This window comes from Hemiscyllium ocellatum, chromosome 24 (genome assembly GCF_020745735.1).
Source record: "Hemiscyllium ocellatum isolate sHemOce1 chromosome 24, sHemOce1.pat.X.cur, whole genome shotgun sequence".
In the NCBI taxonomy this organism is placed as follows: domain Eukaryota; kingdom Metazoa; phylum Chordata; class Chondrichthyes; order Orectolobiformes; family Hemiscylliidae; genus Hemiscyllium; species Hemiscyllium ocellatum.
This window is the reverse complement of record NC_083424.1, coordinates 19,995,074-20,019,869: the sequence shown is the minus strand read 5'-3', so window position 1 is coordinate 20,019,869 and position 24,796 is coordinate 19,995,074. Positions and strand designations below refer to the sequence as shown.

Below are 24,796 nucleotides of genomic sequence, written 5' to 3'. Positions count from 1 at the left end.
TCTACAATCGTAGCCAGTGCCTGCACAAATCAGTCACCAGGTCAGCTCATTAACACTTTGAAAACCAGGACTGGAAAATAAATATGAAACACCGTCTTTAGTGGTGCACCACAAAAATATACACAAATTTGAAAATATGCAAATTAGGACTTGATTAATTTCAATTACATATTCACTCATTTTGTTGGCTAAAAGAACCTCAGTAAGGCACCATCTGTGATATGAAAGTCTAGCTGTTATCTAGGCATTTGTTTTTAATTGGAATCTGGAACATGTTGAAAAATAAAGTTTATACAGTGCCTGATCCTGGTCCCAACTCTTCCCTAAATACTACACTATTAATTATTTTGGAAGTAAACTATATACAAACATTATGAAGATAAAAATTAGGAGCAGGAGTAGGCCAATCGGCCCCTCTAGCTGTTCTGCCATTTAACAAGAGGATGGCTGACTTTGTCTATTTATCCTATCCATGTCCCCATGATTTTATAAACCACTATAAGGTCACTCCTCAGCCTCAGGCGTTCCAGGGAAAACAGCCCTAACCTATTCAACCTCTCCCTATAGCTCAAATCCTCCAACCCTGGCAATATTCTTGTAAATCTTTTCTGAACAATTTCAAGTTTCACAGCATCTTTCTGATAGGAAAGAGACCAGAATTGCACGCAATATTCCAACAGTGGCCTAACCAATGTCCTGTATAGCTATAACATGACTTCCCAACTCCTGTACTCAATATTCTGACCAATAAAGGAAAGCATACCAAACGCTGCCTTCACTATACCAACTATCTATGACTCCCCTTTCATGGAGCTATGAACCTGCATGTCTGTGTTAAATGGAAGATCCATTATTTTTAAATGGTTTCCGACTTCAAATCTTGCCCACAAAGGAAAACATTCTTTCAGCACTCACCTGATTAAGCCTGGTCAGGATCTCATTTATTTCAATAACATCAATCTTCTAAACTCCAATGGATACAGGTGCAGTTTGTTCATCCTTTCCATAGGATAACCCTCACCATTCCAGATACCAGTCAAGGTAACCTTCTCTGAAATGCTTCTAACACATTTACATCCTTCTTTAAATAAGGACTCTTTTCAGTATTCAGTACTCCAGCCGAGGCCTCCAATGCTGTATAAAACTGCAGTAAGACATCCTTACTTTTATACTGGGTATCCCATGCAATAGACAATATTCCACTTGCTTTCCTAATTACATGCTATACCTGTGTACTAATGGTTTGTTTTTATGCACCAGTACACACAGATCCTTCTACCCCAGAGTTCTGCAATCTTTCATTTAAATAAGATGCTGTTTTAATGCTTCTTGCCAAATAGACAAGTTTCACACATTATATTCCATCCACTTTTTTTTTGTCCATTCATATCACCATTTATATTCCTTTTCTGCAGCTTTTGTCTCTGGGTCAGGACTGCAGCCAGCAGAAATCCCAGCTCCAATGTCCTGATCTTTAGTAAGCGTTCCCTGTATTTTTGATTTTTAGTCTGGATTGTGAGTTCAATAGGTGACTGGGGAAACAGCGTGGCCTCTAATTCTTCTATCAGTTGCATGAGTCTCAAGACCAAAATACCAAATGGATTGAGGCAATCAGGGCCTACTTCACTGGTGTCTGCCATTCACATGGTGTCACGATCTTACAGGAGGTAGCGATTAATAGATCTCCTCTGCTGTACAATTCAGGATGGCAGGCAAGATTGCAAGATAGGGAATCCTCTTTTGGGTGTAGGACAGTAGTTTCCTTTAGCAGTGGGAGTCAGGGATCCTATGGGGGAAGGTGGGATGTCAGGTATTCTTGTGGTAATTTAAATATGGAGAAGATTGTTTGTATGTTTTGCAGGGATACAGTGGCACTATCCAAAATAAAAGCACTGCAAACTAATCTGCTTTTAACTGGTCTAATCTCCCAACTCTGAGTTCCTATTACAAGCATTCCAAGATCTTGCAGTAGAGACATATGATCATTTGAATGGCCAGGTGCCTCCAGGAATCACACACACAAGAACCTTGGCTTACACCCAATCCCACTTCTGTGGAATGAGTAAGACAGGATCAGGGGTGGAATCTGTGGTTCCCAACAAATTTCTACATTTAACCACATCTTATCAAAAATCAAGACCCTTTTGTTCACAACTTAAATTTTTAACTGCCTTGGTGTCATTGAAAAACTTAGTAGCTATACATTTGGTAGGTTCTCAACACTGACCCCTACGGCACATCACTCATCATATCAAAGCTAAACCAAAAAAGGAACGATTATCCCCACCACCTTCGTCCTGTCGGTCAACCATCTAACAATGTTAATATATTAACCTAGACTGGAGTGGTGCTGGGAAAAGAGTCATTTGTCTCCCCACTCTGCAGGCACCCTGCCTCTATGCCTGATGAAGGGCTTTTGCCCGAAACATCGATTTTCCAGCCCCTCTGATGCTGCCTGACCTGCTGTGCTTTTCCAGCACAACTCTAATTTTGACTCAGGTTTCCAGCAGCTGCAGTCCTTCTTTTTACCTACCTTAATATATTAGCCCCCTACATCATCAACTCTTATTTTGTGTCATGATCTTTGATGTGGTATCTTGTTAAATGTCATCAGTAAGTCTAAGTATTATCGCTAGATTGTTAATCGAGAGACCCAAGTCATGTTCTGGGGACCCGGGTTCGAGTTCCGCTATGGCAGATGGTGGAATGTGAATTCAACAAAAATCTGGAATTAAGACTCTAATGAGGAGTATGAATCCATTGCTGATTGTTGGAAAAACCCATCTGGCTCATTAATGTCCTCCAGGAAAGGAAACTGCCATCCTTACCTGGTCTGGCCTACGTGTGACTCCAGACCCACAGCATTATGGTTGACTCTTAACTGCCCTCTGGCCAATTAGGGATGAGCTATAAGTGCTGGCCTAACCAGTGACGTCCTCATCCAATGAACGAATTTTAAAAAAGTACAGTATACTCACTGGTTCCCCTTTATTTACATTGCTTGTTAATTCATCACAAACTTCTATAGTCAAATAGGATCTGCCTTTCACAAAAAACATGTTGACTCAGTCTGACTGTGTTAACATTTTTTTAAGGGCCAGCCCTCATGCCAAACGACAGCTCCCGGTTGCCAAGCAGCTGTTTTTCAGACGTAAGCACTCTTGTCCTGCTTCACAAGTAAATATAAAGCACCAGTGGTTCTAACAGGTTGGTCAGTGGACACTGACTTTGCCATCAAAATTAATTCTCTGGATGACAGTATTAAGTCATTTTAGCCCAATATTACGTGCTTCCTCACACTCTGCTCATCACAGTGTAAATAGGACCTTTGAGTGAAGTTGGTGAATCATTTTCGCTACACAATATGTAATTCAAAATAACTTTAGAATCAAGGAGAGAGGAATTTAAATATACCAAAGTTAATAACTAAGAAATCTGACAATGTACGGAGAAAATTTTAATTCAGTAGTCATAAATTAAACAACCATACATGGCACAGACTATAAGAGGAGGTGCTTATGTTGAACTGCACAACCACCAGCCAGACCATAGCCAGAACATGACAACCAGTTCTGGTTGCCACAAAACCAGGAGGATGTGATCGATTTAGAGAGGATACAATGTAATTTTAGAAGAGCATTGCTCGAAATGGAGAATTTTAGCTATTAGGAATGATTGGTTAGCTTATTTACTTTGGAAAAAAAGCAACATGAATGGAGATTTAATTAAGTTGTATGCAGTTATGAGGGGCCTCCATGCAGTGAATAGAACAGATCCATTTCCCTCAGAAGTGAGACAAAAACCAGGGTTATAGTGAATAAAATTATTTGAACTGAAAATTGCTGAAAATGCATATCGGTGTACTATATGACACAGCACCAGCTACAGGAATCTATGTAGGGACATAAATTTATTATAAATACTTTTGGTCAGAACAGCTTTGGAAATTGGATGGAATCTTCCAAAAATAGAAAATAACTGATGGTATGAGACGATCAGGGTCAGAGAGTCATAGAGATGTACAGCACTGAAACGGACCTTTCGATCTAATCTATTTCACTGGTGTCTACATGGTGTCACAATCTTAAATTAACAGGTTTCCTTTGCTGCACAGTTCAAGCTGGCAGGCAAAACTGCAACATTGGAGGTTAATGATACCCTCCAGTGCATCTCCTCCACTTCCCGCACTTCCACCCTTTGAACCCCACCCCTTCAATCGCAACAAGGACAGAACCGCCCTGGTCCACACCTTCCACCCCCCCAACCTCCGTATACATTGCATCATCCTCAGCCATTTCCACCATAGAGAAACAGACCCCACCACCAGTGATATATTTCCTGAAAACCCCATCCACTTTCCGTAAAGACCATTCCCTCCGCAACGCTCATCAGGTCCACGCACCCCACCAACCCCCCGTCCCCTCCCAGCACCACCCCCTGCCGCAGCAGGAATTGTAAATCCTGCATCCACACCTCCCCCCTCAGTTCCAAGGCCCCAATGGAGCCTTCCACATCCATCAGAGTTTTACCTGCACCTCCACATGTCATTTACTCTCGCCGTTGCTCCCGATTTGGTCTCCTCTACGTTGGGAAGACAGGAAACCTACTTACAGAGCACTTCAGAGAACATCTCCAGGACACCCGCACCAACCAACCCACCACCTTGTGGTTGAACGCTTCAACTTCCCCTCCCACTCCACCAAGGACATGCATGTCCTGGGCCTCCTCTTTTGCCATCCCTAATCACCCGACGCCTGGAGGAAGAACACCTCATTTTCAGCCTTGAGACCATTCAACCCCATGGCAAAGTGGATTACATCAGTTTCTTCATTTCCCCTAACCTCACCTTATCTCAGTTCCAACCTTCCAACTCGGCACTGCCTTCATGACCTGTCCTACCTGCCCATCTTCCTTCCCATCTATCCACTTCACCCTCCGCTCCGACCTATCACCATTACCCCCACCTCCATCTACCTATCGCACTCTAGCTACCTTCCCCCCCAGCCTCACCCCCTTCCCAATTATCTCACCACCCCCTCAGCTCACAGTCTCATTCCTGATGAAGGGCTTTTGCCCGAAACGTCGATTCTCCTGCTCCTCGGATGCTGCCTGACCTGCTGTGCTTATCCAGACCCCAACCCTTGACATTAATCTCCAGCATCTGCAGGCCTCACTTTCACCGAGTTGATTGCAACACTGGAGAGCCAATGAATTGGACAACATGACAAGAGTATTAGAAGTTCCACCAAGAGAGTTGAATGCTGCTGAGGCTGAGTGGGTCTCGAAACGGAGACACTATTGGATGCCTTTAGAACCATGTGTTTTTAAGAAAGGCTCGGAGTTGATGAGGCTGACAGGACTGAAATGAGAAACCATTGTATAGGAATGCTCATAGTCACAGGTCTGCTCATTTCAGCCTTGTGCTTTGTCAATGGAAATTTGAGAGGAGGCTCTGATGCCCCTTGAACAAAGAACAAAAAAAATTACAGCACAGGAACAGGCCCTTCGGACTTCCAAGCCTGCCCTGTTCCAGATCCTCTATCTAAACCGGTCGTCTATTTTCTAAGAGTCTGTATCCTGTTGCTCCCTGCCCATTCATGTATCTGTCTAGATACACCTTAAATAATGCTCTTGTGCCCATCTTTAACACCTCTGTTGGAAAGTCTTCCAGGCACCCACCATCTGCGTAAAGAACGTTCCACACATATCTCCCATAAACCTTTCCCCTCTCACTTTGAATTCGCAACCCCTAGGAAGTGAGTCCACCACTCTGCCCAAGAAAAAGCTTCTTACTATCCACCCTGTCTATACCTCTCATGATTTTGTAGACCTCAATCAAGTCCCATTACCTCTTTTCTGCGCCAAGGGGAATTGATTTATCAGTCAAGATAGTATCTGGGGCATCACAGTGGTTCTCCATCACCAAGGGAAGAGGAAACTTAACTCACGCTTCCACTCCCAATGGCTCTTCCAAGGCGTCTGATACAATATGACTTGCTGTGGAAGATGGATGAAGGCCAAACCAGGGTCTGATGAGATGCTTTACAGCACAGGCTGGCTGTAAACTATTAGTCTATTTACCAGGCCAAAGGATTTTGGGACAGAAATAGAAAATTGATGATGAATGAATTAATTTTTTGTGCCCTCCACATATCAGTTACATGCATCATCCAAACCATAGGCCAAGGTCATTTTGCCAATGATATCGCTACGCTTGTTATATTCATCTTTCAGTTTGTCCCACCATTCCACCGGAAATGTGTGAGAAAATACTTCTAATCCTGGAGAAATAGAGAAACATACAACAAGGAAGCCATTTGGTCCATCAGGCCTTTGATAGATTGCTTCTGTTTAGTCTGATGCACTGACCTTTTGCCTGTAAAACAGCAATTTCCTCATCCTCAAATACCTGTCTAACTCTGGATTTAAATTATTTATGGAATCAGGTAGTGTTTCCCAGATTCTGACAATCAACCATATATAAAAACGTCCTCTTATCTTACCCCAGAATATATTTCCAGTGATTTTGAATTAATGACCTCTAATTATTGCACCAAAGATTATTTTGCTATATCAACATCTAGCCGATTAGGTCAATCCAAGATAATTTGCAGTCCACACTGAACTATTTTGTTTACCAGCGCATTGCAACATTACACATTTTCCAGTTATACACCCTTGACAAAACTATACTTGCGCTCATTTGTTTAAAAATGCCCTGGGTGAAGTGCTGACATTATGAGTAGCAAGAAATAACCATACTCGGAATATGTGATATTGTTAGCTCATTGTTATTTGATCTTGAGGCATGAGGGGCATAGTCTTGGTTTTGCTGTGAACATGGCTGTGTGTTACATGGTTGAACGAAGTTCGTGGAGTCAAATACAAACTGCTTGTTTCATAAAGGGAGTTTTAAAACGCTATGAGAACCTCCGCTAAATTCAAAGTCGGATTCAACAAAAGGGATTAATGCATTACAAATGATTTATTACCAAGAAAGGTAGGAAGAACATCATTACTTGGCACTGCATAGAATGCAGAAGTGTTTTAATTCCATAATACCAGCAGTCAACAAATTCTGAACAATTCCAAAGCTTCTGGGCAGGTGACACTCACATTTGGCGAAAGAAAGATGTGGAGTTTACCACTATATTCACCAGTGGCAAGTTCCAAAACAAGTATCATCTTTTACAAACAACATGCTTATAAAAATAAAACTGCATCTGAACTCACCCCAGTGCTGACTAGTGACAACATGATTCGCTCATTAAGGGCTAACGTTTCTCCCTGTTTCATCTTGATTCGCTTTTTATCTAAACACTTCATGGCATACCTGAAAACCACAAGTAGAACAGGATAATTACAGAAACGGTCACAGTATGATTCACCAAGAGAAAATGTGCATGTCATAGTATGGACCTGCGATTCAGGCTGGGCAGCCAGATACACAATGAAAGCGAAGGAGATGAAGAACATGATTGCAATCAATTTTTTTCATTATTTGTAAAAACATCTGAACATCCAACAGAAAAGCAAATTGCCGTCAGTTATGACCCAACATAACCCTCCTAGAACAAGATAATACATTATTAAAATAAGATTACTTCCCCTCATCCAAAGAAAAAAGTAAAAAAGGACATGAGGTCTTTCTGAGATTGTGCTGGATTTAAAACGGGATTGCCTGAAACATCAGAGCTGAATCACTCTTCAACAGCAGACTATTGAGGTTTAACATTGCAGTAAATTCTTGAGATTATCATGATGTACCTTATTGGTGTTTTTGTCAGGCTCCACTTGGAATAATACATTCTGTTTTGGCTGGGAGGTCATGTTGCAAGTGCACAGGACATCGGTGAGGCTACTTTTGGAATACTGCATTCAGTTATAGTCTCCCTGCTACAGGAGAGACACGGTGAAGCACAAAAAGGTTCAGAAAAGATTTCCAAAACTGTTGCCTGGATTGGAGGATTTGAGCTGGATAGGCTGGGGCTATTTTCCCTGGAGCATCAGAGGCTGAGGAGTGGCTTTGTAGAAGTTTGCAAACTCATGACAGACCTGGATAGGGTGAATAGTCAACGTCTTTTCCTAGAGGTGGGGGAGTCCAAACTTGAGGGCATAGATTGAAGGTGAAAGAGGAAACATTTAAAAGGGCCCTGAGGGGCAACATTTTCACAGAATGGTGCGTATAAGGAATGAGCTGCCAGAGGAAATGGTAGAGGCGGACAGAATTACAACATTTAAAAGGTTTGGAGGGATATGGCCAATGCTGACAAATGCGGCTAGATTAATTTAGGATATCTGGTCAACATGGATAAGTTGGACCGAAGGGTCTGTTTCCATGCTGTACATCGCTTTGATTCTATAAGTCTACTGAGGCACAAGGGAAACAGTGAAAATATGGGTTCAAGTTTGTAATCAGCTATATCCCTAGTGTCAGAGCAGCGACTTCTTGATTCTGCTTTGACAGACTGTACATGAGGGAGATAATTATATAGACACATCTTAAGAAACTAGCTGAAACAGTAATTAATCCATTTCAAATTCAAACTCAATTGCAAGACAAAGGAATATAGATGTTAAAAAATGGTAATGAACATCATAAATGCTGTCAGGAAGCATTTTTCACAGAAAAAAGTGTGATTAAAACTTGGATTACTACCCTGAGAATGGTGATGGAGGTACTATCACTGGAATTGTTAAAAGATTTTGGACGTTGTTCTTGGGTGGATTGTGGTTTTTATATAAGCCTCAATCAAATTGGATGAATGAACTCCTTCATCCTTATTTTAGTTTTTCAAACTTTCCAAGTGTAGTAGGAAAAAAAACATTCATCTTCATTCTTTTAATGAAAGGACACACTGTCAATGGTTATAAAAAGGCACAATTGATTTTTTTTTATAAACTCATTCACAAGCTGTTTTCAATTTTTATATAGCTCATACTGTCTCATTGATAAATGCTAGGCTACTATTGAAATCCTCTCTCTGTCAGGACAAATTATCTAATTTAGTTGCAACACAGTTGATATTTAAAAAATAAATATAGGCACAGATCTTCTGATCTCCAGATAGTCGGAGACTGACACACTCTGAAAGATGTATGCCTGGACCTCTTCAATGTTCTGATACACTGACTATGCAGTAATTGATCAGGATGTCTGAACATCTGATGGGCAATTACACTGCATCTGGAACCCTCCCAAATCTGAATATGAGGCAGACTCTCTTTGGAGAATTCGGACTCTGTTACTTTAATAGTTAGCCAGGAAAATTACCAAGTCATAAAAAGGTGCCCTAACCCATGACTAACTATAACCCACTAAGTCACAAACACCACAGACACCTTACCAACACCCCACACCACCCCCAACATCCGATCCACCTAACCCTTTTACTCACCTCCCGCACCCTCAGCACACCTTCCCACTTACTCATTCATCAACTTGCTACTTTACCCCACTCACTTGCCACCTCACTCATCCATCTACATGCTTACCCCAAGCGCCACCTCACACTTTGTATTAATCCCATCACCACACCCACTCAGACACTTACCATACACAAACTCTCTTGGTTGCTATTAAATAGCTTTTGGAATCCTTAAATATTTTACTTTCAGGAATATGGCTGACATTGCCATACAAATCCTATCTTAGTGCAAATGCTGATCCAATGCTGGATAGATTCAGAGCTAATTTCCTATGATGAAATACTGGTTGGAGGGATAGGCTTAGCTCAGTCATGTCTGTACTGCTGGTAATCTGAAGACCTGGACTCGAGTTGCTAATTCAGTTTTATTGTCATGAACAATAATGGGAAAAATGCTACAGTTTAGAAAATCATGGACTTTAGCGACATAATCTGGTGATACTATTGTCGGTTAATCAGGAAATAAAACCGAATTAACAAGATTTTCAGGGAGCAGGCTGGAAATATTGAAATTAGTTTGCACTTTAACCAGAATTGTGACCATCCTTAACTGGTAGAACAGGTGTCCAAATGCCTCACTGACAAAGAACCTCCTCAGGTTGAACCACACGATGCTCCATGTTCCCAACCTTCTTCTCACTCTTTAAACTGAAAACTCAGGATAATCTTCTAGATATTCCCATCAATGCCTCTGGTTTAAATCTATGGAGACTAAAACAGGTTTTCATTGTATTTTAATTATTTTTCAATTTTCTCTTCCCTTTCTTATTCCAAGTTAGCCTCGCACAACTAAGCTCTTTATTATCCATTTGGAATTGCCATCTAATGTGGAAAAAAAAAGTGTATCTGTGTAAAAAGCAGCACAAGTATCTCATGCTCAATCTTACTGATCACCATGAGATAAGGTACTGGATACAGCTCAATCTGAGACTGTTTCATTTCTGCATAAACGATTATTCACAAAATGTGGCAATGTGTTTCAGGATTCTGGATTCCATTTTTCTTCAGTTAATAACTTGATATAAATTACAAGCCTGTACCTCAGGACAAATGCTCAGTTAACACTCTGAATTAAAAATTGGCGTTCAATAATAGAGTTCTATTGTCAGCTTCAACTTCTTATCATACCTCTACATAAAATTCATAGATGTTCAAACTTTGCTGGTTTTCAATATTAACTGAGTTGTTAAATAGAAGATTTGAATTATGGGGTAGGGAGGGTAACAGCTAGGATCACGGTTTGTAAAATTGTAAGTACGTCATCCTTTATGCTTTTGTTCACACAGAAGTAGTTGATTGAAAGGTAATAGTCACATGTGTGTGCCAGGCCTATGAGCAATTTTTTTTTACTCTTCAGATGAACATTAGCCAAGGCTGCTTGGAGAGAAAAACATGTCAAGATCTGTATGCAACAGCTTTGCAGCATATGGTATTTTGTGTGTTATCCTGTGAGTGACACACTGAATTGTGTACTATCCTAAATGTAATACACTCAGATCTCTGCACCATTTAGTGCAGAAAACACTTTGGCCTGTGTATTATCCTATATTTAATACACACCAGCCAACATATTAATCTGTAAATAGTAATTTCAGCTTGAATGTTATCCAGTCACAAAAAACACTTATTATCTTCCATGTAATTACATACAAATGGCATGCACATTAATATACTGAAATAAAACTAAACCTCTTGGAAATAAATAGCGAATGTAGGAATAAAATTACATTTTTCCAGTGTCAGCTTTCCTGCATCCATAAACCTCGCCGAATCCTCCCCTTCCGATTATACGATGTACACTGAAGTCATTCATTGTTAGCTGCAAAATAAATGAAATACCATAACTCCTGTCCACTGATTAGCAGCAAGTGACATTTCATTAAATAGGATTGCATCAATCATTAAATTAGATTACTTACAGTGTGGAAACAGGCCCTTTGGCCCAACAAGTCCACACCGACCTCTGAAGAGCAACCCACCCAGACCTATTCCCCTACATTTACCTCTTCACCTAACACTACAGGCAATTTAGCATGGCCAATTCACCTAACCTGCACATCTTTGGAATGTGAAAGGAAACCAAAGCACCTGGAGGAAACCCACGCAGACACGGGGAGAATGTGTAAACTCCACACAGACAATTGCCTGAGGCGGGAATTGAACCCGGGTCTCTGGCGCTGTGAGGCAGCAGTGCTAACCACTGTGCCACCAATTATCATGCTGAGAAAATGTAAGTATGTGTTTCAATGCTTTACGAACATATCTACATCTTGTTCAGACATTTAAGTGAACTTGCACTTATCCTCTCAAAGACATTACGCCTTGCAACAATACCCTAAGACAGTCGTTGTTTCTATAAGAGTCAATGCAAAAAGGGAAGTATTATCACAGGAAGTGATATGAAGTGGGATATCACTTCCTATTTAGTATAGAGGGTATTACTTCAAGAAATGGCATGGGATGTAAAGCATTATTGCAGAACAGGATAGAGAATGGAAGCTGTTGTTACAGAAAGGGGCACAGGATGTGCAATGATAATGTGGAACACATAAGCCTTGTGCAAGAAGTGCTTTATTTAAAAAAAAAAGCAGCATATGTGGTCTGTTCCCTGTATATAAAGCAACATGAATGGTAACAAATAAATTCATTATTGCAAATAATTTGTCATTTTTGCTGTCATGTTGATCACTGTCCAATTTTAACATCACATGAATATACTCCCACTTCCTGCATGCTTCAATAAATACAAGTATTAATCCATGCAGCTTTCATTAGTGGGATCATATTTACTGCAAAACCAAATATGCCAGAGTCAGATGTATGCCTAATTAGGTTTCCATTGGCTTACACAGGGTTAAATAGTTAAAACTCAATGGGGAAAAGAAATCTAAACTTACACTGTTGCAATATTGTTAAATTATTCTTTCTTACCTGCCCTACAGAATTATGGTCATTGGATCACTTGATAAGGTGATTGAGGTAATACGTAGAATTTACAAGAATGTGTTCAGTGATGAGAAACTTCAGTTGAGGATAGATTGGAAAGGTTAAGAACATTCTCCTTGGACTGAAGAAGATTAAGAAGGAATCCGATAGAAGTTTTCAAAATCATGAGGGGAGGCAGTATACAATAGATTGGGAGAAATGGATCCTGCTCATAAAGGGCACCAAATTTAAATAATTTACGAATGTGATGAAAGAAAAATCTTTTTCACACAACAAGGGATTCAGCTATTGAATACATTGCCTGGAAGTGTAATGAAGACAAGCTTAATTGAGTAATTGAAGAAATCATTAGATGATTATTTAAACAGAAGCAATGTGCAAGGATATTGGGAAAGAACAGAATTGCACGAAGCCTTGATGCTCATCTGAAGAGCAGTTGTAGACAAAATGTATTGAATGATCTTCATCTACACAATAGAACTAATGTGAGTTTGAATGTTACGGAGGGAATTGTTTATGTAATTAATAATAGAGGATTCATAAGTAAAAGTGGTATACAAAGCTTGTACAGAACAAAATGTTTAAGAATACTGAATACTAGCAAATTATAGAGACAACATAGGATAAGCGTGAGTCAGTAATCCGAAGCACAATGTTTATATGCTGTAGAGTATGCACTGAGATCACTGCAACTATATCACATTTGTTAAAGTGTTAGGTTGGCTCAGTTAACAGAACTCATGCTTCTTGTATCGGAGAGATGCGGTTTCAAGGTGTACAAATTAAACAAATAATCTGGGTGGAAGCTTGAGTGTCGAACAGAAGAAATGCTGCATTGTCTAATGTTCTTCTGATGAGATATGATCTGTCCACTCTGGAAGTTCAGGTGGATGTATTTTAGAAATCTTACAATACTTTTCAATGGTGAGCAGGAAATTCCCTGAATAATGGACTTAATAATATAATTCCATGAGCCAACGTTTAAAAAAAAATTATCACTTGATCAATGTTCGTGGATCTTGCTGTGCATGAATAGCACTTTGTTTATCTGCTTCACAAGTTAATTTATATGTACAGTAAACTGCTCTCAGACATTGTCTAAGGATGTAATAATAACTGCAGTTCTTTTTACATAATACTTACCATTAATGTTTGCAGCACCGAGAGAGACTGGTATACTACAATATGTTCTAATCTGCATGTCATTCTAACAATGCTCTTCTAGCCTGTGTGTAGTTCTGACTGTATACCATTTAGCGTGAATACATTTTGGCTTGTTTATTATCCTGTACATACGGCATGCTAGCCAACATGTTAATCTGTAAGTAATCATCTACCACAGAGTGGAAATCAAGCATATTGCCTTCTTTGCCTCATCTATCCAAACCCCACTGGCACAAGTTTTTCATTCATAAAATCATTCAAGCAGTTAGCTGCAGAATGTTGATCAAACAGACAATTAGTACCAGAGGGCTGAGATATCGCCTTGAATCTGTTAGCATTAAGTTTGTATGTATTCTGCATAATTTCTCAGTAATTTTCTATCATAATTTCCTTCAGTAGAACACTTGAACTGGACTACTTCAGCACCATCGGCCTCTTCTCTTTTCTCATTGTTATGAACCCAGAAAATAATTGAAAGATTGTGAGTATTGTAAGTATGACATCCTTTATTCTTTTGTTCACACCGAGGTCGATGATTCAAAGGTGGCTGTAACATACAAGTGCCAAGACTATAAGCACATTATTCTTTGTTTGATTGGCTCATGCCCATCTAAGCAAAGCTGCTTGGAAAGAAAAGGTGTTTCAAGATTGGTATGGAACAGCTTTACAGCATGTTCGAAACTGTGTGCTATTCTGTGGGTGACACTCTGGCCTGTGTGCTAACCTGAAAGTAATGCACTCTGGTCTCTATATTATTTACTGTGGATCACACTATGGCCTTTGTATTATCCTGTATTTAATGCATGCCAGCCAACATATCAATCTGTAAGCAGCAATTCCAGACATATCATTTACTTGGCCTGAATACACCTTAAATGTTCACCTTAACTTAGGAGTGTCTCTGGCAACTTGAAATTAGGCAGTAGACTCCTACTCTGACATCCTTTGGACATGATTTGGAGATGCCGGTGTTGGACTGGGGCGTACAAAGTTAAAAATCACAAAACACCAGGTTATAGTCCAACAGGTTTAATTGGAAGCACACTAGCTTTCGGAGCGATGCTCCTTCATCAGGTGATAGTGCCACTATAACCTGATGAAAGAGCGTCGCTCCGAAAACTAATGTGCTTCCAATTAAACCTGTTGCACCATAACCTGGTGTTGTGTGATCCTTTTGACAGTTCAACTCAAATCATATCAGGTAGGCAAAAACAATGACTGCAGATGCTGGAAAGCAGACTATGGATTAGTGGTGTTGGAAGAGCACAGCAGTTCAGGCAGCATCCAAGGAGCAGTAAAATTGACGTTTCGGGCAAAAGCCCTTCATCAGGAATCAATTATCAAATCACCTCATCAAATCAAATCAGTCATGCATCTATAAATGAGTTACAGAAAGACCACAAGTGCATAAGAAATAGGCACAGGAGTTGGCCATTTGGCCCCTTAACCCTGCTCTGCCATTCAACATGATCTTGGTTGTTCCACTTTCCCCATAACCCTCAATTCTCCTACTACTTTAAGAAAATATTGATCACAGCTTTACATATACACAAGGATTCTGCCCTTACAGCTCTATGTAGCAAAGACAAATACCCTGAATCATCTGAGAGGAAAGATTCATCATCATCTCGGGCTGAAATTGGCATACCTTTACTCTGAGACTATGTCCTCAGGTCCTACGCTCTCCCACAAGGAGAAATATCCTCTCAGCATTTAACCTGCTGAGCTCCTTGAGAATCCTATAGGTCACCTCTTACTCTTCTACATTCCAACCTTTCCTTATAAGACAATCTCTCTGTACCAAGGATCATCTTAGTGAAAATTCTCTGAACTGCCTCCAATGAAATGATATAGTTCCTTAAATAAGGTGATCAAAGTTGTTTACAAATGTGGTCTCAACAGCAGCTTGTAGAGATACAGTAAGACTTTCCTACTCTTGTACTCCAGTCCCATGAAAGAAGCACCAATATTCCGTTAGCTGAACTATTACACAGCCCACTAACTTTTCATTGTGGTTTATTGTGAAGTGCTCACTAAAAGGGTCACATCTCTATTTAAATAATAAACTAATTACAATTAGCTCCTCTTAATAAAAGTAAATATCATCCTGGGAAAAACTATGCCTGATGTATTTCAGCAATTGTTCCATCTTGGAAGTAAATGCATTTCTCTCAAAGGAAAACTCAGCGGGACTTGCCTGCTGTTGTAATGGAGATGTGTTAGACTACCCTTGAATGATATCTGGCTTTTGAGGTCCATGTATAGTCTCAGATTCTGCATTTGCTGTGAGTTAAGATTCTGCATTGTTATAATGCAGTTGTAAAAATCAGAGAAGAGAACCCCTACAGTACAGAAAGAGGCCATTTGGCCAACGGATTTTGTACCAACCCTCCAAACAGCATCTCACCCAGACCCACCCCAAACCACCACCAATCCCACCCTATTCCTGTCACTCTGCATTTAACATGGCTAAACCATCTTGAGTACACATCCATGGACACTATGGACAATTTAGCATGGCCAATCCACCCACCCTGCACACCTTTGGGCTGTGCGAGGAAACTGCAGCATTCAGGGGAAATCCAGACAGACACAAGGAGAATATGCAAACTCCACATAGACAATCACCCAAGGCTGTAATTAAGGTTGCTCTTGGCGCTGTGAGGCAGCAGTGCCAAACACTGAGCCATCAAGCTGTTCTTCTAAACAATCTAAAATTATTCCCGGCTTCTCGTTGTTTTCCTGTCACTTAGCTGAAGCAACGTGGCTTTCAGGATCATTCCTTCATAAGTGGTGCCTCCTGCTTCATTTCTAAAATTCACTGATTGTGTTTAATCAAAATAGTCCTCAAAGTGATATGCCAATTGACAACATAGTGATGAAAAGCTTAACACGTTCTTCAACATCCAATGTTGCCAGGAAACAGCTGACCACTGACTGATTACATTCTTCATTAAGAGTCTTAGCTGACTTCAAAGGATAGCCATCAATTTTGAGTGGTTCTGGTTTATGTGGCTGTGCCAAAGTGCATTACAAGCTGCAGAATTTTATTGCTCAACCAAGTTACACTTGATCAGGTGGTGCCAGCTCTGCAATTCAAAATATTTAGCCGTAAAGCTAATCATGAAGCCCAAGATTGGGTTTGTGTGACTATCATTTGCGTGAACCGAACAGGAAATCATTTGACCATTGACTACCCTACCTCTACATCAAAAATCATAAACAAATTGAAGACACAGAGTCTGCTGGCCGTCATTCAGTAAGTAGATTACTGCAATGGGCATTGTGAAAGAAACTAGAGATATTAAGTGTATGGAAAAGGTTTTAAATAAAATTGAAAGCTCTTCACAGAATTCAATAGATACTATGAAAGTAGATTATGATTCAGTGTTTTGTTAGGATAAGAGGATCATTAGGGAGATGAAACAGGATCAGTGGATTTCATTCACCTGCAAGGGTGTTCAATTACACAGAAATCATCCTAATTTATATTTCAACAGGATAATTTGTCTCCATTTATGGTTTAAAGGGTCCCTTTGGGCTAATCAATAAATCCAGCAACCTTGAAACAAAATTCTATAAGGTTACCCCCCAAGTCTAGAACAAGAACTACGCATTCAAAAAATTGGGTTGAAGTGGGCATATTTGAATGTCACTGATTTGAATGTTTGGGTAAAAATTTCAATAAAGCAATCCATTCGGACACACAGTATTCATGACCTCAAATTTTATGATACTCCTGGTATACAGTATACCTACCTAACAAGAGGTGAAACTTGTCAGATGTCTAATGACCAGCTGGTGCCTAATGGCTTTGGGGATGGGTTTGGATGGTAAGAGGAGTTGTCTTCTCAATATTTGAACAAATGGTGGATCATTGGTGAACTCTCTGCGGCAATGTGATCCAAATACAAAGAATGTTGGAGAAACTCAACGGGTCTGCAGCATCTGGAGAGTCAGAGTCACACAGCACAAAGAGGCCCTTCAGCTCAATTCACCAGCACTGATCTATCTGCACGAATCCCACTTACCAGCACTTGGCTCATGGCCTTTCATTAGCCAGAGTTCCAAAGAAGAGTCATATCGGAAAAGTAAAGTCAATTCTGTTTCTTTCTCCAGAGGTGCTGTCAGACCTGCTGAGTTTCAACAGCATTCTGTTTCTCTCAGATTTCTGGCATCCACAGTATTGTACTTTTATTTAAGTCAGTAATGTGACTCTTGAACAGGCCAGCTACACAATTAAAAGTTGACCAGCTGGCTGATCCTGAAGAAACTGTATCCTACCATATTATATAATGGACACTTTGTTGATATCAAAGGCAATAAAAACATAACTATTAATACTAACTAAGGGAGATAAATTGGACTTGTTCAATTGAAGGCAGCTCTTAGAATTCCAAGATAATTTTCAATCCTACATTTGCTGTAAACAGGAGGATGTTGCATCTAGAAGGAGCTTCCAAGAAAGAAGTTCAAATTCAATTCAAACAACTCTAAGATGTCACTCAAAAATAATCAGTACAAATAGCATGTAAAACATTGGGCGACACAGTGACTCAGTGGTTAACATTGCTGCCTCACAGCACCAGGGACCCAGGTTCCATTCCAGCCTTGGGTCTGTCTATGGGACTGTCTGTGTGGAGATTGCACATTATTCCATGTCTGCATGGGTTTCCACTGGATACTCCAGTTTCCTCCCACGGTCTAAAGATCTGCAGGTTAGGTGTATTGGCCATGCTGAATTGCCCTGTAGTGTCCAGGGATGTGTAGGGTAGGTGGATTAGCCGTGCTAAGTGCAGGGTTACAGTGATAGTGAGCAGGGCTGGGTCTGGGTGGGATGCTCTTCAGAGGGTTGGTGCAGACTCAGTGGGCCAAATGGCCTTTTTCCACACTGCAGGCATTCTATGATTCTATGAATTAGCGCTGTAGAAAAACATCAGTGTTTGTATGACTCCTTATCATGTCACTCAATGTCATAAAACATCTTACATCTAATGAATAACTTTGATGCATAGTCACTAATGCTATGTAGACAAACAAGTCAGACAACTGGCATACAGCAAGTAATGAGAAATTTGATAAACAATCTATTAACCTGTTGTTGAAGAGGAATTTTGGTTAGGACTCCCTGCTCCTTTCTTTTCATGATGTCAGGAAGTCTTTAATATCCAAATGAACAAGTAAATGAATCACAGTTTAGCATCTTATCTAAAAGACTGATGCACAAAACTTTCATAATTTAAGTATATCCATCACTTTTATACTGGATTGCAAAATAACACTGCCACGAACTCACAGGTCAAACTTTCAGAGTGGCAGGTCATGAATCCAAAGCAAAAAGCAACATATGCACCATATTTTAACAACATTACAAATGATCCAAAAGTAAACAATATACTTACATGGATGTTTAGTTCTACATTCTTCCATTGGCAAAACCTAGTGAACCTGTCACTGTGAAAAAAAAATCAAAGACAAGATTTGGTGAGAATTTCCTGGTTCACAGCAGACAAGCTGTTGAAATTGTGGTGGAGAGGCACAAAGCTCATTAAGGTCAATTGCATCTCAGATGGAAGAAAATCCTGGTTGTGCTTCCAATATTCTTCCCATATCTCTTATCGACATTGATACACGCTACAGAAGAACTTCACGGCTATCAATACCTCACTGGTAACTTGCCAAAACAAGAAGTTCATACATCACCTAGACAGTGAGGGATACCAGGCATCATTCATAGAATGCATCCTAACCAAGCCCAATACTGTTCTCTTCTACTGGTAACACATGCACTATCCAAGGGATTACAATATCAAAGGCCAAAAAGAACCTTGATTGATTATGTTTTAACTGTATCAACTTAGTGATGCTGAAGATGATTGTAACATAATAGATGCCCTAACTGACAATAGGTCATTGCCCACCTCATATATCTAAATCCTCACTGCATGAGTTTTCACTCAAAATCATTCAGGCAGTTAGCTACAGAATGCTGCTTGACCAGAGTGTGATGAGAACCAGAACGATTAGAAATTGCCTTGAATCTGTTAGCATTAGGTTTGTATGCATTTTGCATAATTTCTCAGCAATTTTCTATCACTTTCCTTTCTTTCCTTCAAGAGGTGACTCAAACTGGACTATTTCAGCAGTATAATCATCTGTCAGTTACTTTCCTCTTTCTTATGAATCTGGACAATAACTGACAGAAGGTGAGTCAAATCCTTTCCTCAAACTCAAATTTCCAGACCTCATAAGTTGCTATCATATGCCATAGAGTCATACAACACATAAATGGACCCTTCAGTCCAACTCATCTGCACTGATCAGACACCCAATCTGACCTAGTCCCATTTGCCAACATTTGGCCCATATCCCTCCAAACCCTTCCTATTCATATACCCACACAGATGACTTTTAAATGTTGCAATTGTACCAGCCTCCACCACTTCCTCTGGCAGCTCATTCCATAGACGCACCACCTTCTGTGTGAAAAGGTTCCTCCTTAGGTCTCTTCTTAAATATTTCCTCTTTCACCTTAAACCTATGCCCTCTAGTTTTGGACTCCCCCACCCTAGGAAAAAAGACCTTGACTATTCCTCCTATCCATGTCGCTTATAATTTTATAAACCTCAATAAGGTCACATCTCAACCTTGAAGTTCCAGGGAAAAAAGCCTTTGCCTATTCAACCTCTCCATGTAATTCAAACTCTTCAGTCTCAGCAATTCTCTTGTAAATCATTTCTGGAAACCCTCTCAAGTTTAACAAAACTCTTCCTATAGAAGGATGACCAGAACTGTATGCAGTATTCGAAAAGTGGCCTTACTAATGCCACAATATGATGTAACCAACTCCTATACTTATTGTTCTGACCAATAAGGGAAAGCCTCGTCCTTCAGCACTGTTTCCCCACCCTGTCTAGCTGCGACTCCCCATTCAAGAAACTATGCACCTGCATCCCTGGGTCTCATTGTTTTGGCAACACTCCTCACAACTCTACCATTAACTGTATAAGTCCTGCATTGGTTTGCCTTACCAAAATGCAAGACCTCACATTTATTTATAATAAACTCCATCTGCCACTCCGCTGCCCAATGGTGCATCTGATCAAGGTCCTGCTGTACACTGAGATAACTTGTACACTACATCACCAATTTTGGTATCATTTGCAAACTTACAATTGCATCTCCTGTATTAACATCCAAATCATACATATATAAATGAATAAAGGCAGTGGACAAAGCACCAATCTTTGTGGTACACCGTTGGTCACAGGCCTCCAGTTTGAAAAAGCAACCCTCTACCCCACCCTCTATCTCCTACTTCAAGCCAATTGGCTAGCTCCCCCTGGATTCTTTGTTAACTAGCTTACCATGAAGAACCTTGCTGAACACTTTGCTAAAGTGCATATGGCTCAGCGTAAGTAACACTTGCACAACACTGACCATTTTATAACCAGCAGTCATATAGCATGACATACACAAACAGCATTGGTACAGGTATATATGAGCAGCACTGGCACAATACCAACTCTAGCCAGGGAACGAAACGTTTGCAGCAAAAACTTCCAGCTCGGCGAGCAGAACCACAACAACGGATACCCGAGCTACAAATCTTCAATCAGATTTTAAATACCAACTCTGTTACAATCAACAGTCACACAACCCATACCCTGATAAACAGCACTGGCGCACATATACTATGTTATAAATAGTTTTTGCATAATGTAGCCCATTATCAGGAAGCACTTACACAGCACAAACACTCTTTTATAAACAGCAATTCCATAAGATATTATTTCATAAACAGCATTCATACAGATACATCTTTCCAGTAACGACATTTACATTTTAAGTGGAATTTTAGCTATAAAATACATAACTGTCAGTGAACAAATTCCACACATTGTTAGCCTTGAACAATTGTTGCAACAAGTCTCAATAAACACCAAATACCTAACAGCAAGTTCTCTAAAACGAGTACACTTGAACTGAACATACCTCTCTATAAATTTCTGAAAAATTTTTCCCCGTAGGCTGTCACAGATCTCTTCTATGTACGGCTAAAAGGAAGAAACAAAAAAAAAATGAACAAGTTGCTGGAGCTGGAATGTCCACAGGCTATATTCATATGGTAGGAGATGGCTGTACATTTGTGAAACTTCATAACAAACTTACATAATTACTTACACTTTTGTAAAGAACACTGAACTGCCAAATCTGTGGTTGCATCCCTTTAGCTAAGGAATAAGTCTTTACATAGTTGATGGATATTGCACAGCATGATGCATAATGCTTTAAAATATGGCAGGGGGATGTGAATGTGGACTGTTCCATCTGCTTTCAGATGCGAATGCATGCACTTTACTATAAAGGAGGAAAAGTGATACTCTGGAGAAATGTTTACTCATAGCTCCACTCCCGAACTGGAAATTTTCCAGGAACTAATCCCACCATTTAAGTCTTTTGGATAGTGAAAGTTGTATGACGTGAGAGATGGAAGAAGTAAAGATAACAAAACATACAAAACTTGGGCAAGAGGAAGCACAATTATAAGTACAAACTAAACAAGAACTGTCACCCATTTTAACTGTATGTCTTTGTTATTTTGAGGACTGTAGCATGATTAGAATGTGTGCATTATAAAAGTGTAGGAATTCTTACAAACAAGAGTACACCTGACAAACATGCAACTGCAATAACAGGCTTGTCACCCAAAGTCATTACACTCATTCTCCCATACCCTTTTCTCACTACAGGAAAGGGTAACTCATAATAGGGCAAAGAGAGCACAAAGGGTGCCTGACATCAATATGTTCAACTGTCCTTTGCAGGAGAAAACAGAAACCACTTGTGCAAAGAGACAGCCATGTCCTGCCAAATGAGCAAACACAACTCTGCATGCCACTGCTGCTCTCCTACTTCTGCATATCACTTCTGACTGGTGACTGTAACCAATGACCTTGACCGGTAAAGCGAGTCTGCTTTTAACCTACCCCCTGACTGAATGGTGCTTCCATGACATGCTGTCAGGTGCATGCCATGTCTTTGCCGCAAAGGTTGCTGGCACATGGAGCAGATGTGAGATTGAGGTACCACACTACCTTTCAAAAAGATGTACACCCTCTAAGCTGTGGACTGCAAGGCAAACTGATTGGTTCCTGACTCCATTAATTTGTAATGCCAAGACAAGGTAAGGTAGAGGTGCCATCAGCAAGCAGGTAGATGCTAACTGAGCGAGCACTAGGAAGCAAATGAACATCCCAAGATGAAACCTGGTGCAATCTGTAAGCTGGTGCCTGTTCCTGTGTGCCAATTGTTCCCACTGCAGCCTTTTAGTGTTAAATACTGGCATGGCTATGCATACCAAATGCACTTCCAGTGCATACTAGATGTGCCAGGACAGTGATGATGTGTTTACAGATGGCTGGTGCCAGAGGATCACACTCTTGGCTGCAGTTTGGCTGTAGGCAATGTAGATGTTACTTGGAGCAACAGAGGAGCTGAATTAGTCAGGTTAACGTGCTCTGGTTTCCTTGTTGAGATCTTCTGCTGTCTAGCTTGTTTGTGGGGAACTTGGTAAGAGGGGAGTGTGAATATTAATGAGGCATGTTTAGCTGCTAACAATCTGTTCAACAGTCAGTATTGAGCATCAATTGACATCTTGGGGTTACCTAGTGAGACTCTCATCACACTACTTCTGAAAAGCATAAAAGGAGTGACATGATCTTGACGTCAATTATTGTACGGTTCTGCCACACTTCTCATCATTGACAACATAATTCAGACGTTTATAAAATTCTGCCAACTGTCTTTGTATACAACACATGAACAACAAGCAGGAGTAGACTATTCAGTCCTCTATCATTCAATAGGATCATGGCTGATCTGATTGTAACCTCAAAGTTATCTTCCACACACTATTGATAAACTTCCACTCCCATGTTTAACAAGATTAGATTAGATTACTTACAGTGTGGAAACAGGCCCTCCAGTCTAACAAGTCCACACCGACCCGCCGAAGCGCAATCCACCCATACCCCTACGTTTACCCCTTACCTAACACTAGGGGCAATTTAGCATGGCCAATTCACCTGACCCGCACATCTTTGGACTGTGGGAGGAAACCGGAGCACCCGGAGGAAACCCACGCAGACACGGGGAAAACATGCAAACTCCACACAGTCAGTCGCCTGAGGCGGGAATTGAACTCGGGTCTCTGGCGCTGAGAGGCAACAGTGGTAACCACTGTACCACCGTGCCGCCCACCCATCAAGCCATTGCTTGATCTACCTCAGCCTTGATGATATCAAAGGACTTTTTCTACCAGCTTTTCATGGAGAAAGAGTTGTAAAAAGTCATGAACCTCTCAGAGAAAAAAAAATCACCACATTGCTGTTCTAAATGGATGACCCCTGATTTTTAAACAGCGACCCCATTTTCTGGATTCTTTCATAAGAGGGAACATCATCTCCACTTATAAGATCCTGAAATTTCTTGACAGGATATATGTTTCAATAAAGTAGCCTCTTACTCTTCTAAGCTCCAGTGGATACAAGGCTGGTCTTTTCAACCTATTCTCTGTCTAGATATTAATCTGGTAAACCTTCTCTCAACTGTACCAATGTATTTATATCCTTTAAAGAAGGTGGCAATATGATACACAGTACTCCATATGTCGTGTCACCAGTGTTCTGTATAAATGAAACATTACTTCTCTGTGCAACCTCTCAAATCCCTTTATCCTTTTAAATATATGCTTTTAAGGCTCATACCTTAACCTTCTAAACTCAAAGGAATACAGTGTTATGTTATAAGTCTTAATGCTGCCTTATCAAAGTGCTGCACTATAGATAAGCAAATCCAGTCTCAAAGATGCGATTACATAATATAGTTTACTGTCATTAGAACAAAATATCAAATATCACATCAGGAGCCTTTACGTAGGAGCTAGTGAATTCACTAAGCCTACATGACTCCCAAAGTTGCCTACTGTCTTTGGCCAGATGTGTCATACAGACTTTTTCTAATTGTGTTCTAATTTGCACCAAGTTCTGCTCACCTATCATTGACTCCTTATCAAGCAATGACTTGATGTAAAATCTGTAAACAGTGATAAGCAATTAATCGGAGGCCTCAGCCCTTCCTATCTCTCTGAACTTCTTCAACCCTACAGCCCTCTAAAATATCTCATCTAGTTCTGGTCTCCTGAGCATCTCTGATTTAACTTCTCCACCAATGCCAGCTGTGTTTTCAGTTGCATG

General features: G+C 40.3%; 1 protein-coding gene across 1 annotated transcript in view; it reads right to left on the bottom strand.

Annotated features, from left to right (window-relative positions):
- Positions 1 to 24,796, bottom strand: part of grk3 (G protein-coupled receptor kinase 3) — a 279,830-nt gene that overhangs the window by 81,235 nt on the left and 173,799 nt on the right. The window contains exons 6-9 of the mRNA XM_060843555.1: positions 21,534 to 21,595; positions 18,941 to 18,992; positions 11,156 to 11,247; positions 7,234 to 7,333 (exon numbers count right to left, since the gene is read on the bottom strand). Of these exons, the coding sequence (XP_060699538.1) occupies positions 7,234 to 7,333; positions 11,156 to 11,247; positions 18,941 to 18,992; positions 21,534 to 21,595 (306 nt within the window). The remainder of the gene's footprint in view (positions 1 to 7,233; positions 7,334 to 11,155; positions 11,248 to 18,940; positions 18,993 to 21,533; positions 21,596 to 24,796) is intronic.